The 16,814-nt window shown below is 35.6% G+C and overlaps 1 protein-coding gene and 1 long non-coding RNA gene across 29 annotated transcripts in view; both read right to left on the bottom strand.

Annotated features, from left to right (window-relative positions):
* Positions 1 to 13: 13 nt before the first annotated feature.
* The window catches only part of LOC129263772 (beta-1,3-N-acetylglucosaminyltransferase radical fringe-like), a 28,268-nt gene continuing 11,467 nt past the window's right edge, over positions 14 to 16,814 (bottom strand). For 24 of the 28 annotated variants that reach the window (XM_064100968.1, XM_064100992.1, XM_064100980.1 and 21 more), the window contains 5 exons: positions 8,156 to 8,238; positions 7,842 to 7,912; positions 6,172 to 6,266; positions 3,459 to 3,541; positions 14 to 1,762 (listed from right to left, as the gene is read on the bottom strand). In XM_064100968.1, coding sequence (XP_063957038.1) covers positions 1,705 to 1,762; positions 3,459 to 3,541; positions 6,172 to 6,266; positions 7,842 to 7,912; positions 8,156 to 8,238 — 390 coding nt within the window. In that variant the 3' untranslated portion in view covers positions 14 to 1,704. The remainder of the gene's footprint in view (positions 1,763 to 3,458; positions 3,542 to 6,171; positions 6,267 to 7,841; positions 7,913 to 8,155; positions 8,239 to 16,814) is intronic. The other 4 variants (XR_010293899.1, XR_010293896.1, XR_010293897.1 and 1 more) reach the window with 1 other exon arrangement.
* LOC129260415 (uncharacterized) lies at positions 11,344 to 16,249 on the bottom strand. Its single transcript, XR_010293900.1, has 4 exons — positions 16,191 to 16,249; positions 13,343 to 13,444; positions 12,811 to 12,930; positions 11,344 to 12,312 (listed from the first exon to the last, which is right to left on the bottom strand). It is a non-coding gene; the product is annotated as an uncharacterized LOC129260415 (long non-coding RNA).

Genomic DNA, 16,814 nt, shown 5'->3' with positions numbered 1-16,814 from the left:
ATTTTTTTTCTTTATAAAAATTGGCATTATTTATTGAGTTATCAGAGTATCTTTACAATAACAAATCTGTAAGCACTTACAGTACATACAATTTATGTCTAAAGCACATTAAAAATAACCGATTATCATTTTACAGGATAATTTTGTCCAGATGAACTATTTTTCAGCATATAGTCATGTGAACATACAAACGAAATTTGTCAAACATACATTAGATTAGATACTAGAAATACAATAAATCCAGTCTGTGATATAGATATCACTGAAGATAACATATCGAATAATTCCACTGAATGTGCGTAGGAAATATATCGAGAATAGTTGACCGTAGAACATTGCTTAATGAAATGAAAAAAGTAGAAATTAAGTAATTATCTTAACATATTGAATATTGAAACACTTGATTTAAGTCAGAAGAGATTAATGCAATTAATATGGTCATATGCATATACCAGATATTGGATTGTAGTAAAATAGGGAATAAATTACCATATATGAGTAAATGAATATCGAATCGATATTCATTAGGTGGGCTAATGATGTCACATCCCCACTTTCCTTTTTCTTATGAAATCATAATTCTTTCATTTTTTCATACATGTGTAAATGATGTGTCTCTCCATTATGTTGAAATAATGCACTTAATCAGTTGTCAATCCAATCGTTTTAGTTCTTGGTAGAAAATTTTTGAATAAACCTAATTTCATATAATAAAATACAAAAGAACAAGTGGGGAAATGACATCATCAGCCTACCTAATGAATATTCATACAGACATGCCTAGAACTGTTTCACCGGAATAATGCAAATCTTTAAAATTCAATAACTTTGTTATTTGTTATCCGATTTTGATGAAATATATATTTCCAACCTGGAGCATCGCTTTAAAGAATAAAAACTTTCTTTAAATGTGTTACTGCCCTCTACGTTCGTTGCTGCAAACCTTGGCAGGTTTTCCGTGGGTACTGGTAAAGTCCAAATCATTCTGCTTCAATATTAGTCACATGTAGCCGATGACATCATTAGGATTTGGAATTTGTTTTCATTCCCTAGGAAGACTTGGAATAGACTGTAATATCAATTTCATTATTCAATTCACGAATGAATTGGAACATATGTGATCGTTATAAGATTTTATAGGTTGGAATGTTCATACCAAAGGCAACTTAAATTTCTTAAAAAAGCAGATCGGAACGGATCGTGTAGTCTGCGGGCGTATAATCAATTTTTCAATTTCAATTTATTTCATTCATAAAAACACATAAATATACATAGTAATAAACAAAATATAAATATAAGAATGTGGAGACAGCTTAGAAGAACCAAGTCTTATACAGTGCTGCCACCAAAATGTAAGCACAAACATTTTAAAATGGACATTTTAACATAATAACTAGAAAATAAGGATGATAAATAAAAATACAAATTATTAATATTCCAAGACAAACCCTACACGATACTTGAACAAACAAAGCCTGATAATTTTATAAGTAATATTTTTTTTTAAATAATTGTTTGAAAGAATTGAGTGATACACTTAATTTAATGTCATCAGGTAATGCATTCCAAATAAGTGCGCACCGGTCGGCTTATTAGGAAAGTAAAAGAGGTAGACGCACAAGCCTCTCACGATAAACGTTGGTGGCGCATGCTCTTTATGAAAACGCCTAAAGTAATGACCATCAAATGAGTTTGGTAGGTGTATCAACTGGAGGAACAATTTCCATATCCACGGAAATAGGTACAATGGAATGACTTGAATCTGTGTTTGTGAAGATACAATCAAGGAAAGGATATTAATAAGCCATTTCAATTGAACAGCGCCATCTCGAGACCTAAACTACCTCATTACACAAACACCCCCCCCCCCCACATACAATAAACATATAATACTGCATCTTTAATCAGAATGTGAGGAGCCTTTAAAGTGCCATCGACTTGACGACTTGGCGAGATACTTTATCTTGCCATGTCGACCTAATAACCTTATTATGTCGACATGGGGAGATACGTTATCTCGCCAAGTCAACTTATAAAAAGTTATATGTCGACATGGCGAGATATGGTATCTTGCCAAGATGACTTATAAAACGACATATGTCAAATAGCGAGATATTGTATCTTGCCAAGTCGACTTATAAAACATTATATGTCGACACGGCAAGATATGAAGTGTCCAAGGCCCGACGAGAGTCCAAGTATCTCGCCAAGTTGACATAACTTTTTATGAGTCGACTTGGCAGGATAAAATATCTCGCCATGTTGACATATAATGTTTTATAAGTCAACTTGGCAAGATATAACGTATCTCGCCATTTCGACATATAACCTTTTATAAGTCGACTTGGCGAAATAACGTATCTCACCATGTCGACATATAACTTTTTATACGTCGACTTGGCAAGATAAGGTATCTCGCCATGTCGACATAATAAGGTTATTATGTCGACATGGCAATTAAGATAAAGTATCTCGCCAAGTCGTCAAGTCGATGGCACTTTAAAGGCTCCATAAGAATGCAATATTTTGTTCTGTAGTATTAAAATCTATAGCCTCAGGAAAAGTCCTTTGACATAGTGTTTATCCAAAATTGCCACTCTGCACCCAGGTGCAGTGAATGAGGTAACAAGTAATTCCTTTGAATGCTCAAGCGTCTGATAAGGGAAGCTATGGAGAGCGTAGAAACATTTTATTAAGAACTGCATATAAAGTAAATGTGACTGAGGTATAATATCTTTTATTAATTTCAATTATTCTTATTACTATTATTATTATCATTATCATTATTACATTATAATTATTACTTTTTCTTACCGGTATAGGATTATTCTAGGTGTCATATTGATGATATTAGGTCCCATTATGATTTTATTCATTATTATTAATCATTACTATCATAATTATATTATCATGATTACTACCTCTTACCGGGTCGGATCTTCTTCCATTAAAGGTGCCATGTAGATGATATTAGGTCCCATTATGATTTTATTCATTATTATTAATCATTACTATCATAATTATATTATCATGATTACTACCTCTTACCGGGTCGGATCTTCTTCCATTAAAGGTGCCATGTAGATGATATTAGGCTCATTATGATTTTTCTTATTGTTATTATTGTTAACATTATATTATTATTACATTGTCATAATTATTACTATTTCTTACCGGGTAGGATCATTTGTCATTCTGGGTGTGGTATGTTGATGATATGTCCCCTATGATTTTTATTATAATTATTATTATCATTACTATCAATCATCATCATTACTATTATAATTATATTATTATTATCATGATTACTATCACATAACGGGTAGGATCATCTTCCATTGTAAGTGTCGTGTTGATGATATTACTATGATTATTATTATCATTATTGTTATTGTATTATTAACATTATATATTATCATTATTATAATATTATTATCATAATTATTACTACTTCTCACCGGGTAGGATCATCGTCCATTGTAGGTCTCATGTTGATGATATTAGGTCTCTTTTTGCCGTTAAGACGGTAGCTTAAGGTTACCTGAATCAGACATTAAAAAAAAGAAAATTTTAATTGTAATTATTCTTCATTCAATTGTGGCTATATGACATTTCCACGGGGATGGTGGTAGAAGACTTTGCAGAACCTTTCTGCCCTTTCACACGGTTAAAAAAAATCGTAATTTGAATGACGATTCCAGTGAAAAATATAGGGCTACACTGAACCCCCCCCCCTGATTTTACAGAAAAAAATAAGATTTTGCAGAAAGCAATAACAGAATCATTCTGTCAATTCACAAATTTTTTTTTGCAATTTAACAGAACAAGTCTGTTTACAAAGGAGAAAATGGTGTTTTATTAAAGTAAGGTTCCATACACCAAATACCAATTTCCTGTAATTTTGCATGATATAATGTAAGATTACGCATTCTGGTGAGATGTGTTCTCGAGACTCTGCTGCAGGAACTCTTCTTTTGTTTTAAAGGATATATAGGGACACATTTTTAGCACGCGTGAAACCAAATTAGAATCACGAACGCTAAGCACAATCACGAATTCAATTCTACTCCGGAGGTGAAGAATTCCAGTTTCACTCAAATTGCGGTACAAATTTTTTCGTGTGAAAGGTCCGATAATTCTAAAGACGGATATTGCAATCATCATTACAATGATGATTCAATAGGGAATTTCCGCAATCAATATGCAAACGCTTTCTACGACCCATATTTTTTTTCAAAAGCGTGTGTGTGTGTGTATTTGAGTTTTGTCAGACGTGTATCAATCAGATATGATTATTTACGTCTGGGACCGACCTTTAACGTCACCATCCGAAAGACGTGACCAGGGCTCGAACCTCGAACCTCTGCATCAATTTGTAACTTCCCCGCATAGCTTGGATTACAGGCGCACGCCACAACGCCCAAGCTCTTCAATGTCGCACAGCCTTTGTCGAAGTCGGCGAATCAAAACAGCAGTGCCGTCATGTATTGACCGCACAACAACGATGCTAGCGCTACCAATTGCGTTAACATAGGAGCTGTTACAACTGGTAATGTGGCAGCGATGCCTAATGTTACAAAGCATTACTTAAGTTAAACATTGAAATATATGTTTTGACTTCACAATCCACAAGATGTGACTGTAAGGGCTAACAGTTCGCGCTCTGTTAAGCTAACAACGCTTCTGTGCAGCCGGCACTGTACTCTAGAAAAAACACCATATATTTGCAAGTTTACGTCTAGGGCTCACAAGCCTAATTCATTTCCCATAGACTCGTGTGTTAAAGTGGCACTTAAAAAGAATTCATAAGAAATAAGGAGGAAATTCGAGCGTTGAATGTTTACTACCAGTCTGATAAATGTCAGACATTCCATATCTGACCAAAAAAGGGTAACTCGACCGGCTCATTTTAAAAATAAATCAGGATTTATGAAGACTACACCTGCCGGGACCAAATTCATCACTTGAGAGAGTAAAATTACCCTAATTCTTCCGCCAGTAAAAATATAGTTCCATATTGGTGATATATCTTTCCAATTTGGAAAAAGTAAGTTCAGTAGGTACCCTCCCTAGAATCAGTGTTAGATTGTCAGTCAAATTCATTCATATTTTTCAATCAGCAATATCAAATTTAAAAATTGAGCAATGGGTTGGCTTGAATGTATATCTATAGCCTGCCAGTTGTGATTAGACCCGTGCAACCTGTAGTCCATTCCAGGGACAATCTGAACGCGATCAATCGCTAAATGAACTGACCAATCATTATCAATGTTACACGCGCATAGGGTTTAAAATACTGACCAGGGACCAATCAGTGCGGTTCTTTCATATTTGCAATTCATCGCAAATTACCTTTGTGGTACGGAGCCCTGATGACCCCCCGTCCATCAACTTTCGACAAAAACCGAAGTGCGTCTTAAGCATAATTTCTAGCAAGCTTTGTTGAAATTCACGAACCATTTCTTTGCGGAAGATGAAAACAAGACACTCTCCTTGACTGTTGCCCCTTATCTTTTGCCTCGTGCACCTGCCCATTTGTCCCCCCCCCTGGCATGTTCAGAGATGTTCACAATGTGACATTTCCTTCAATGATACAATTTAGTGTTATTAAACAAATTTGTAATTAGAAATTCAGATCTGGGAACGTGGGTATATAGATTGAACAAAACAAGATATAAAGTGAAAAATAATCGAAACGTCAAATATCTTTTGTCGAATGTGTTTTGGTTAAATGACCTTATTGTCTGCTATTGAATGCAGATCCGACTATGGTAGACAAACGTAGACCTATGTAACAATCGGCCTATATACCCTACTGATATATAGTTCCACAGTGTATCAAAATAAATCACCTTCACATTGTTGACTTTGAGCATTTTAAGAGTGTGAATCACATATTCACATAGTCGAACATATTATGAACACACTGTGAATACACTATAGCTGTCCAGACCACAGTGTCCACAGTGTGGAAATATCATTACACTGTTGAATTTAAGTATTTTAAGAGTGTGAATATATTCACATAGGAGATGACCACGTGAACACACTGATCACACAGTGTGAACTTTTCTTTCCAGCAAGATAGTGGACCCTTAATCGGCCTCGTGGGGGGCACATCCGCCCCCTTCCCCGACCCCCCCTTTCTTTTGGAAAAAAATGTATACAAACCTGGTTATGAAGGTCGTCTGTGGGTAACGTCGCTAGTTTTTGAATATGTGAGTTGAAGGTGCGCATTTTCGTCAATGTCCCATTTAATAAGTATTCTACAATAACAAAGCAGAAAGAAGCGATGTAGGAAGGAGTTTGATATGAGGCATGGACGGCACTATGAACCGGGGGGGGGGGGGGGGAGGGGGCGGTACTTATTTTTACAAATTTAAATCACGAAAATACCTACTACCAAACATAGACCATAGACCATTGCTAAAGCCACAATCAAATTGTCTTAGAAATATCACCCTTTAATAATTAAAGGGGAAGTTCACCCTGAAGACAAGTTTAAAAAAATAGCAGAAAAAAATAATAATTATTTGTAACGGTTTGAGGAAAATCCGTTAAGGATTAAAAAAGTTAATAGAATTCTAATTTTTTGATTTGTGACGTCATAAACGAGCAGCTGCCCCATATGTAATGTGATATAAAATGCATGAATTTCATTTTTAATGGTTCCTGATGATTTATTTTTTTACCAGTCACTATGTAGGAATGCTGCTCGCATGTGACATCACAAATCAAATAATTAGAATTCTTTGATGGATCTTTCTCAAACCTTCGGCAATATTTTTTAAAACATTTTTTTGCTATTTTTACAATAATCTTAGGGCGAACTTCCCCTTTAAGCTTCAATAACCTACCCGCAACAATCCGATTAGAAAAAAGGCAAACATTTACACTTTTCATATCACTTTCTTATACCAAATCTGTCGTATGGATTCATTTACCTTTTTTGTTGAATTTTAATATTTACTCTGTATATTATTCCATTTCCTTTTCATGTTTTTGCTAATTGCAATTTTGTTTTATATGTATTATTTTGATGTTTTTTAATTGTGTTTTCGTTTGGTATTCCTTTGCATCGCTTACGGCCTTACTAAAAAGAACTTTCAGCTGATATAAAAAGTACCATACCATGATTGTTGAGTATTGTTTTTTTTCCCCTTGAATTAAGAGGAAGGGGAAGTAATAATAAGAAGAGTATCAAATAGACACACTTTTACATTTTTTAATCTGTGTTCTGTAGCTTATGGGGTTCCATATAGTTTGTCACTTTTACTTTTACATTTCACTTTTAGCTCCGGTTGTAGTTCAGCAGCACTGCATAGCGCCCCTAAACGCCTCAACTACTCAAATCTGGTCAGATTCCCCTCCCATAATGCAACATTCTGACCAGTGTAGTTTTGTAATATACGCCCATTTGAATGACAACTAATTCACTAGAATCAACTAAATGAATTCATACCACAGTAATTATGATTCTATAAACAAGTAGGCCTAGTTTCTTCTCATAAAATTTAGCTTCTCTACTTACAATAATTAGGATAATTCATAACATGCAGGGGCCGCGGAAGCGGGGGGGGGGGGGGGGGGAGGTGGTGGGGGGCTTGCAGCCCCCCCCACTTTTTTTTTCAAAAACCGTGTACAAAACCGTAAAAATTACCATATGATTGTGATTTTTTTGCATGGTCAGCCCCCCCCCCCCCATCCGCGGCCCCTGACGTGTATAACTAATTTATCTTGAACTGTATATTTAAATACTGGCTATTTATAATGTATGCATGTAGTCAACTAGTCTAGAGACAACGTGCATGCGCTCCACTCCTCCTTTCTTAGAAGCTTACCTACTATGAAACCAATAGTCATATCATCAGGACGACCCGCTCTAGCGCATGTTTTTCCAAACTTTCCACGACTGTTGAATAAAATAAAAATAGAATCAAAAAAATAAAACATGAATACATATTTCACAATTGCAATTTCATAGTCTAAACATGATTTGATTTCAATCTTTGGAAATAATTGAATGATTATATAATGATTGATGTGTTGTGAAAATCGGATCTGACATCTAGTTATGAACAGATGTTCTTTATAACATGCTTCACATTAATTCATATCTATCATAATGTCACGAATAAACGGATTCGTAATATACCTCGCATAAGGCATCATCTTCGGTACTAACGCCTTACTATAGCAAACTCCTGCTCCTCCGGTGCCAAACCAGAACTCGGCAGACTAAAAAAAGATAAATCAATAAACAAAAAATTATTTAAAAAATGACAAAAAAATGAAAGACAATAGCTTGCATTAATAATTGGACGGTTTCTCAATAAGCAAGTTCAAATAATGATAACAATGGACTATAGCCTTGACGGAGACACAGTAATTGCTCTGGTTCTATTCTATGCCCGAGTCATAGACGAGGGAATCGTTACTTGACTGGGCTGTATCTCTCGAAACTGCATACAAACAAAGTCAGACAGCCTTGAACAAACTTGAAATTTGTGAATGCTGCATGAGCAATATTTACTTCGTATCCCTGCGCACCTAAAATTCGACAAAATAAAAAATAAAATATTCCATAAGATCAGCAGTTAACATAATTCCTTGAATTGATTTGTCCAAAATATCCCTTCACAATTTTCACATTGTTTCAAAGCAGATATTAACCAATCGCGCCATCTGGAGTCTTCAACTACTCATACCTGGGGCCCGTTGCAGAAAGAGTTGCGTTTAAACGCAAGTCAAAAAATCAATCGCAAGTCAAAAATGCGCGCTGTTGATTGGTTGAAAATCAAGTTTCTCATGATTTTTGGAGTTGCGATTGATTGCAACTCTTTCTGCAATGGGCCCTTGGCCAGTTTCCTGACCCATAATGCTAGTGTAGTCTAGTAATATAGACCCACTTAAACGATAACATGCTAATCAACTACTCAATACATAAATACCGCAATAATTATGTTACCAAGTAGCAATACAATCACTTTTCCTCTCAAAGCATTTAAGTTTCTCTATACAAATACAGGGGCCTGTTGCAGAAAGAGTTGCAATCAATCGCAACTCTAAAAATCATGTGCAACTTGATTTTCAACCAATCAACAGCGCGCATTTGGGACTTGCGATTGAATTTTGGATTTGCGTTTAAACGCAACTCTTTCTGCAACGGACCCCTGGTCAATTAAGTATTAATATATATCTGAAAACCTCTATTTTAAGACTATGTATTTACAACACACAGTCAATGAGAGACCACACACAGTTCACTCCACCTTTAAATTAAACAACGTTTTATGTTTTATACTTAATTTGCCATAAATCAAGCAGGGCTGTTTAAACTAGCTGTTAAATAACTACCACCGCAAGGTTCATATAATAAAAAGCGTTGTATAAAATTTTGAACATCGTGTTTTTTTTACTTTGTCAATCACGTACCACATAATATGCCTAGATATTTCCACTCTGTTGTGGGTTGGTTTACATTGAGGTGCAAACCTTTGAGTTTCATTTTTTTCATTAAGATTACATTTTTATTTTGAAAACCCCGGTAATTGTAATAGTCATATAATTGAGAGCTCAGAAACATCTGCATTAAGCACTCATTATTACTATTACTGATATTAATTGTTATATTACTATATTATCATTATTACTTGATTATTGGACCATTATTATAATAATGATAATGATAATAATAATAATCACAATAATAATTGCACATTCATATTGCGCAATTTCTGTGTTAAAATCAAGCCCCCGAAGCTACCGCCATTTTGTTTAATCCATTAGAAGCTAAAATAAGCCCTCATTAATATTAATTTCGTACGATGCTCCCTCGTCGACTGTGGTTTTGTACGTGTATTAGACAATACGCACATCAGCGCAATGACAAAGGTCAACTTGGCAAATTCATTAATGTATTCATTTTGTTACGCGCTCGTGACGCGAAGGATTCAGCGAATCAAGCAAGCGCAAATCTGAGACGATACATTGCGCTCAATAAAGTATCGTTATCACAATCGATATCACTTAAAAACAAAGCATTGTTTGTATTGTGTCGTATAGGCCTATAAAGGGAAGATGAAAAGAGTAGTCTTCAAGTCGTGATTAGTTAAAGAGGTCTCAAGTGCTTTTGCCATCCCCAAATTGTCGCATGTTAAGATATACAGCAATCTTAGTTTTTAACAAATGTAAAGAATCAATATTAATTAATCAATATTAGGGGGGCCTACATTATACAAGCTCTGCTTTTCAGTTGGCCCTCCCTCCCTTTCAATCATTTATATTTCGATTTGATAATTGTCTATTGTAATTTTATAATGTTGTCAATTTTTGTATGTACTTCAATTGTGATTATATGTTACTTTGTCAATTGTATCATAATTGTAAATATGAAATTGAAAGTGGAAAATAAAATAATTGAATTGAATCTAGACTCTGAATAGCCGGCAGAGGCCGCCGAACGGATCAAAGGGGGTTGTTGCACTGACCCAAAAGTCTTGTTTTCTTTTTTTTTTCTAGGGGGGGGGGCGGGTGGGGGCAGAACATGGTTATTACAATTTGATGGTAATTTTCACTGGTTGAGTATGGTTACTGAAAAAAATAACTGTCACCACTAATAGAGTACATTTCTTGTTACAAATTTCGAGAAGCAAAAAAAAAAATCTTTTGTTCAAGGTATAATACGTAAGGGGCCGGCCCCGGCCCTCAAGGATCCCCGTGCCTGTTTTCTTCATCTGGCGTCCGTTTCATAATTAATGAATTACAGCTATTCAAACATCGCTGTTATTGTGATTACCGTGGTAACCTAGATTATGATTGGTTATAGCAGTTACCATCGTAGTTAACTACGATGGTAACGGCTATATACCAATCATAATTACCATACTTGTAACTCATGATGAAACGGGCCCCGGTTTATCATGTTTAATACGTTTCCTGTCCCCTCTATTCTCCAGCATTTCTTGCTCTGTTTTTCCATTTAATAATTTTCCCACTCACGTTATTTTGGTGCCGCCTTTCTCCTACATATATTTCCTTCTTCTTTTCCCACTTGTTATCTGTCTCCTGGTTTCCATAAATCTCGTCTTATTTCTCTTCCACCCCTTTGTTCCTACTTCCCACCATTCGTGCTCTCTTACCCCCCCCCCCTCTAAATTATCTCTTCATATGTGCCCCTCCATTTCTTTCTCATCTCTTTTCAACCCCCGGCCCTTCTCATCACTCTTTCTCTCTCTCGATCTCCATCTCATTTGAATTTTGCCAATTCCAAATCCCTTTCATTTTAGCTCTGTACAAATACTATATGAATACAATTAAATGAAAGACATGAAGGCATTTTCTGGTTAGTTGTGAATTTTATTAATAGCCAGAAAAAATATCACATTATCAGAGGATTTAGCCTTACTTTTTTTCTTAAGCGTATGTTAATACTTTGAATCGAACAAAAATGTTTTTTGTATGCAGGGGCAGCGATCCTGGGTGGCACTGTTCCCCCTACTTTTTGAAGCACTGAAAAGTGCCTTTAATTTTATGTAAGAAAAATGCCCCCTCACGAACGTGAACTGTGTCCCTTTCACCTGACGAGAACCTGTTTTAGGTGTTACCAAGTGCTCTTCCTTGTGTGCAAATTTTTACCAAAAAATGCCCCCCGAACGTGTTCTGTGCCCTTTCATCTGAGGGCCCGTTTTAAGTGTTAAAAAGTACCCCCTCGCCTTCTTGTAAGTGCCCTTTCTCGAATAACTGCCCCCTTTTACCCAAGAAAAGTGCTCCTAAAGAATGACGAGTGCCCTTTGAAACAAGAAAACAATAAGGAAATCCTTTGTGCATTAAGTTTAATAATTCATGTGAGTGGGGGTAGATAAGCAGTTTCGTACACTACAGATGGAGGGGGGGGGGGCTTGAAGGAATCTTGCCCCCCCCCCAAAAAAAAAGGGTGAAATATATCATTCTGAATGTTTTGTCGAAATCTATCACAAAATTGGATTTTCTTTTTTAAAATGTCAAAATTTTGCTCTCTCGCAACTTCTTTAAAATTTCACATAATACAGCATTTTCCCTGTGCCCCCCCCCACTTTCAACTTCACTTCGCCGCTCCTATTTGTATGTTTATAGCTTTTCCTTTTGCAACCAGTTTTAATGAAAATCGACAGGAAATTTCATACTTCATGAATTTGGGGTTGTGATGATAATAAAAAAAAAAAATTGGACTTGAAAAAAAAAAACCTTTTCCATCTTTATCAAGTGCTTCCTAAGCTAAGTCACTTTTCAATTTGTTGGGTTTCTTGAATGAAAACATCTGTTACACCAGTCCTGCAGATTGAAAAAAATAGAGAAAGAAAATCAATGAATTTAAATTAAAATTGTCATGATTTGTAAAACATAAATGTTTTAAGAAAAGTAAGACTATACATACCGCCGATACCGGTATATAAATTTCTTCATCACATAACATAGGAAATCTTACTTCTACTAATTATAAACTTGTACTTCTACAAAGCATATCACTTAAACCTGTTCTATGCAGTTTGCATACCACTCTCCATTATAACTACATGTACTCTATAAAAAAAAATGTCAGAGATTTCCCATAAATATGAATATATAAATTAACATATATAAATTATATATAATAGTCAGAATTAAAGATGATGTTTTGTTGCACAGAATATTTTGATCTGCGAATAAAAACGACACCTATCTATAACCTAAAAACAGAATTGAAATGTTTTCTTCAAAGGCAGGTCTATTTGTTGCCTAAAAATATTGTGAAAACCCCCCATTATTAAAAATAATCACTTATTAACTCACTCATATAACTGCTGTAGGTTGTATTTCTCTTTGTGGTCCTATCACTGTTCTATTAGGCCTACTTCACCAATTGTTTATCATCATCAATCACCTCCATGGAAATTGTAGAGCTGCATCATCCTATTGGACAAAATGTAAAATAATAAGATTTAAAAAAAATTGTAAATCTACAAATATGAAATATGAATATCACACTAAAGAATGAATAAAATGAATTTTCTGAAATATAAAACATGAAAAATAAATATTGCTTTGTTTATAAACAAATAGGAAATAAAAAGGCAATTTTTTTAGTAGATCAAGGACATGACCTTATTTTATAAATTTGCCCAAGGTACATAACTTTTGGCATTGGTTCTATTTTAGACTCGAGAGAGTCGAGAGCCTGTATATATAAGAAGTGTATATTCAGTATAGATCCTACCTCTTAGCAGTGGCTCAGGTTATTTTTATTTAATGTAAACATGGTTAACATTCATTTCAATGCATGTAATGTATCTGTAATTTTTATGGGTTAGTTTAACTTTTATACCTGGATGAGAATCTGCAAAATGATACATGCACTTATGATCATCATGTTTAACCATAGGTACTGGGTAGACCTCTACTGTTTTTCTTGTTCTTCAAACTCAACCTGTTTGTGAAAGAAAAGAGAGAACAATAAGTGTCAAGTGATCTCTTTCATGGCCGTATGTACACTGTTAAAAAAACCCTGATTTTACAGAAAAAAAACAAGATTTTGCAGAAAGCAATAACAGAATCGTTCTGTAAATTCATAAAACAGGAAGTTTTCTACAGAACAGGTCTGTTTAAAAAGAGGAAAATTGTGTTTTATGTAAGGAAATTTGTAAGGTTCCATACACCAAATACCAATTTCCTGTAATTTTACATGATATAATGTAAGATTATGCAATCTGGTAAAATTACAGGTGTTCTCGAGACTCTGCTGCAGGAACTTCTTTTATTTTAAGAATAAATTTTCTAACAGTGTAGGGGGAGGGGTTTGGGTGGGAGCTGAAATGTGAAAACCTTCATAAAAAAAAAGAATTGCATGAAATCCTTCAATTCTACTTTAGAAAATGCAAAAAACAGCCCTAGGCAATATTGGTAGGTTCGGGCCCTCACTTTCTGAATTTCAGGTTTCTCTAATTTTTTTCACATGTCTGCCCCCCCCCAAAAAAAAAAAAAAAATCTGCATCTTTTTATTCCGAATCTTACTTAGTTCATTTGATTTTAGCAACATAATTTCATAATCTCATGCACTAGGTCTAGATCTATTTGTAAGGAAGTATAGATCTAGTCCAACCAGAATCAGTGCTGCGTGACGGCATTCATGTATCTAAATAAGGTCTAGATCTAGACTCTCGATCTACACTGTTGGTCATAAAGGTGGAATATTTATTTTTACCCCAGTTTAGGGAAGGATTTTTAAAAATTATTTATTTCTAATAGATCTAGATAATGGCATACATTCTCAGATTTTATTGAATACTAATTTGCGAGTATTTGTTTTGCGTGACTGCTTCATCATATGTGTGTTACTATGCTAATCAGCTAAGGGACCTACGTCCTTAAGTCATGATTGACAGTAATGAGGATTAATGCCTCACAAAAGGGCACTGATATATAGCTGATCGACACGATTTTTATCCTGGGGCCTCACAGTAACGAGGCCATTGCTTAGCCCCTGAATCATGACTGTACGCAGTGTTTGCTAGGGTACGCGGCCCCTTCCACAAATCCCCCAAAACGAAGAAAATGCAATAAATTGTCAAAAATTTATTGCATTTTCCCCCGGCCCCCAACAGGAAAAATTCCTCTGTAGGGCCATGCATTATGGTTCAAGGCATGGCCACACAGAGAAATTTTTCCTGTTGGGGGCGGGGGGAAATTGCAATGAATTTTTGACAATTTATTGCATTTTCTTCGTTTTGGGGGATTTGTGGGGGCGGCCGCGCACCCTAGCAAACACTGCGTACAGTCATGATTCAGGGGCTAAGTAATGGCCTCGTTACTGTGAGGCCCCAGGATAAAAATCGTGTCGATTAGCTATATAAGTGCCCTTTTGTGAGGCATTAATCCTCATTACTGTCAATTATGATTTAAGGACGTAGGTTCCCTAGCTGATTAGCATAGTAGCACACATATGATTTAGCAGTCACGCAAAAGAAACACTCGCAAATCAATATTCAATAAAATCTGAGAATGTATGCCATTATCTAGATCTATTAGAAATAAATAATTTTTTTAAATCCTTCCCTAAACTGGGGTAAAAATAATTATTCCACCATTATGACCAACAGTGTAGATCTAGACCTAGATCAATGTAAAGCTAACCCTTCCGTGACTTTACCTAGATGTATATCGATTTAGAAATTGTTGATGTCTGACTTTTATTCCTGGCTAAACCTTCATTGCCATTATTGACCGAGAGTAGATCTATCATCTAGATCTAGTCCTTGGTCCACCGACAGTCTAACCCAGGGAGCTCCCGCTGCGCGGGCGGGAGCTCCCTGCCCCTGGGTTACCGACAGTCATACTCATGTAAATGTAGTCGTTTAGGCCCAGACCTACATCTAGGCCTAAAATTAGAGACCTAGATCCTAAGCCCTGGGGGTACGTGTCGAGGGTTGGGAAAGTATAAGTTAGATGACTAGATTTGAATTAGGTAGGCCCAGATAGATGATTAGATCTACGTACAAGCATCGATGGATAAAAGTAAAGTAACATAAACTGATATTAAAAAGTAAAATAAAGAAGAAAGACTAGCTAGGCTCTGTTAACCAGAAATTAGATCTTGATCTATTGATAATACCGAGTCTAACTATATAAATAATAAGAATTAAAATGGGTGGGGGCTAAATGCAGAAGAAGCCTGAAGTTATGCAAAATAAATTTGATATAGAAACTGACGAGAATCTAGTGAGGATTGAAACAATGATGACAGGCATATCTTCTTCCACACTCCGCTTCACAGTATTCCTGACTGAGTCTCGATCTACTGAAGATAGATGCAGATCTCCCTCTAGATCTAACGTTATACAGTGTACAAAAATAAGCTTCATTCTTCTTGTTTTAATCAATCGTTGGCTCCCGGCCCGATTTTCTCTCGATGCCCAGCCGGCTAGGAGCCCGTACAAAATACATGTGGTTGACACAGCGGCATAACCACTGAAAAGCAACATACAGGCTGCACTGGGCCGGGCGACGATGACAATCTAACTTCAATTTCAAAGACCAAATTCTGCTTTTCTTTAACAGAAGAATGATAACAAACTCTCTAATTAGTTACAGAAATAACCTAAGATCACAAAATACAGTGTGAAATGTGTAAATAGTCCACAGAATTAATGTGGTTATATCAATTTATACGTACTCACCGGAGTGTTTGTAGGTCCATTTTTGTGTGGAAAGAAAAGTTTCATAATGAATAAATTAGATGACGTAATGAGGTCAAATGAATAATTAATTCTGTAACACGATACCACTAGTATCGATGACAAAGAATCGGGGAAATCGCGTATTAATGACGCTCTTAGCCAATGAAAAGGCCGGATTATGAATATCTTCATGCTCATGAATGTCAATGAGGGCTTATTTTTGTCTTCAAATGATCGCGGTAGGCGGAGCCTAATCTCATTTGTTTTGTGCTGAACGCGCACGCAGCTTTCGGTCTAGTAATATATTATAAGGTCTTTGGTTAAAATACTCAACTGCGCATTACAATATTATTATTATTACCCCGGCTAATTCTGTGCTGCTGCTGCAGGCGCTCTGGCATTCGAGAAATTTCTTCCTCTGGGTACCCATTCACCTCACCTAGGTTGAGTGCAGCACAATGTGTGTAAATTTCTCGCTGAAGCTGGGAATCGAACCCATGTCCTTCAGATTGAAAGACGAGAGTCATAACCACTAGACCACGATGCCCCCGTTATTATTGTTTTTTTAATTTCATCATTATTATTTTCATTACTTTATTACTAATATTATTATTTGCTTATTAT

This window comes from Lytechinus pictus, chromosome 6 (assembly GCF_037042905.1).
Source record: "Lytechinus pictus isolate F3 Inbred chromosome 6, Lp3.0, whole genome shotgun sequence".
NCBI lineage: Eukaryota > Metazoa > Echinodermata > Echinoidea > Temnopleuroida > Toxopneustidae > Lytechinus > Lytechinus pictus.
The sequence above is the reverse complement of the archived record's forward strand: the minus strand, read 5'-3'. Positions and strand labels throughout refer to the sequence as shown.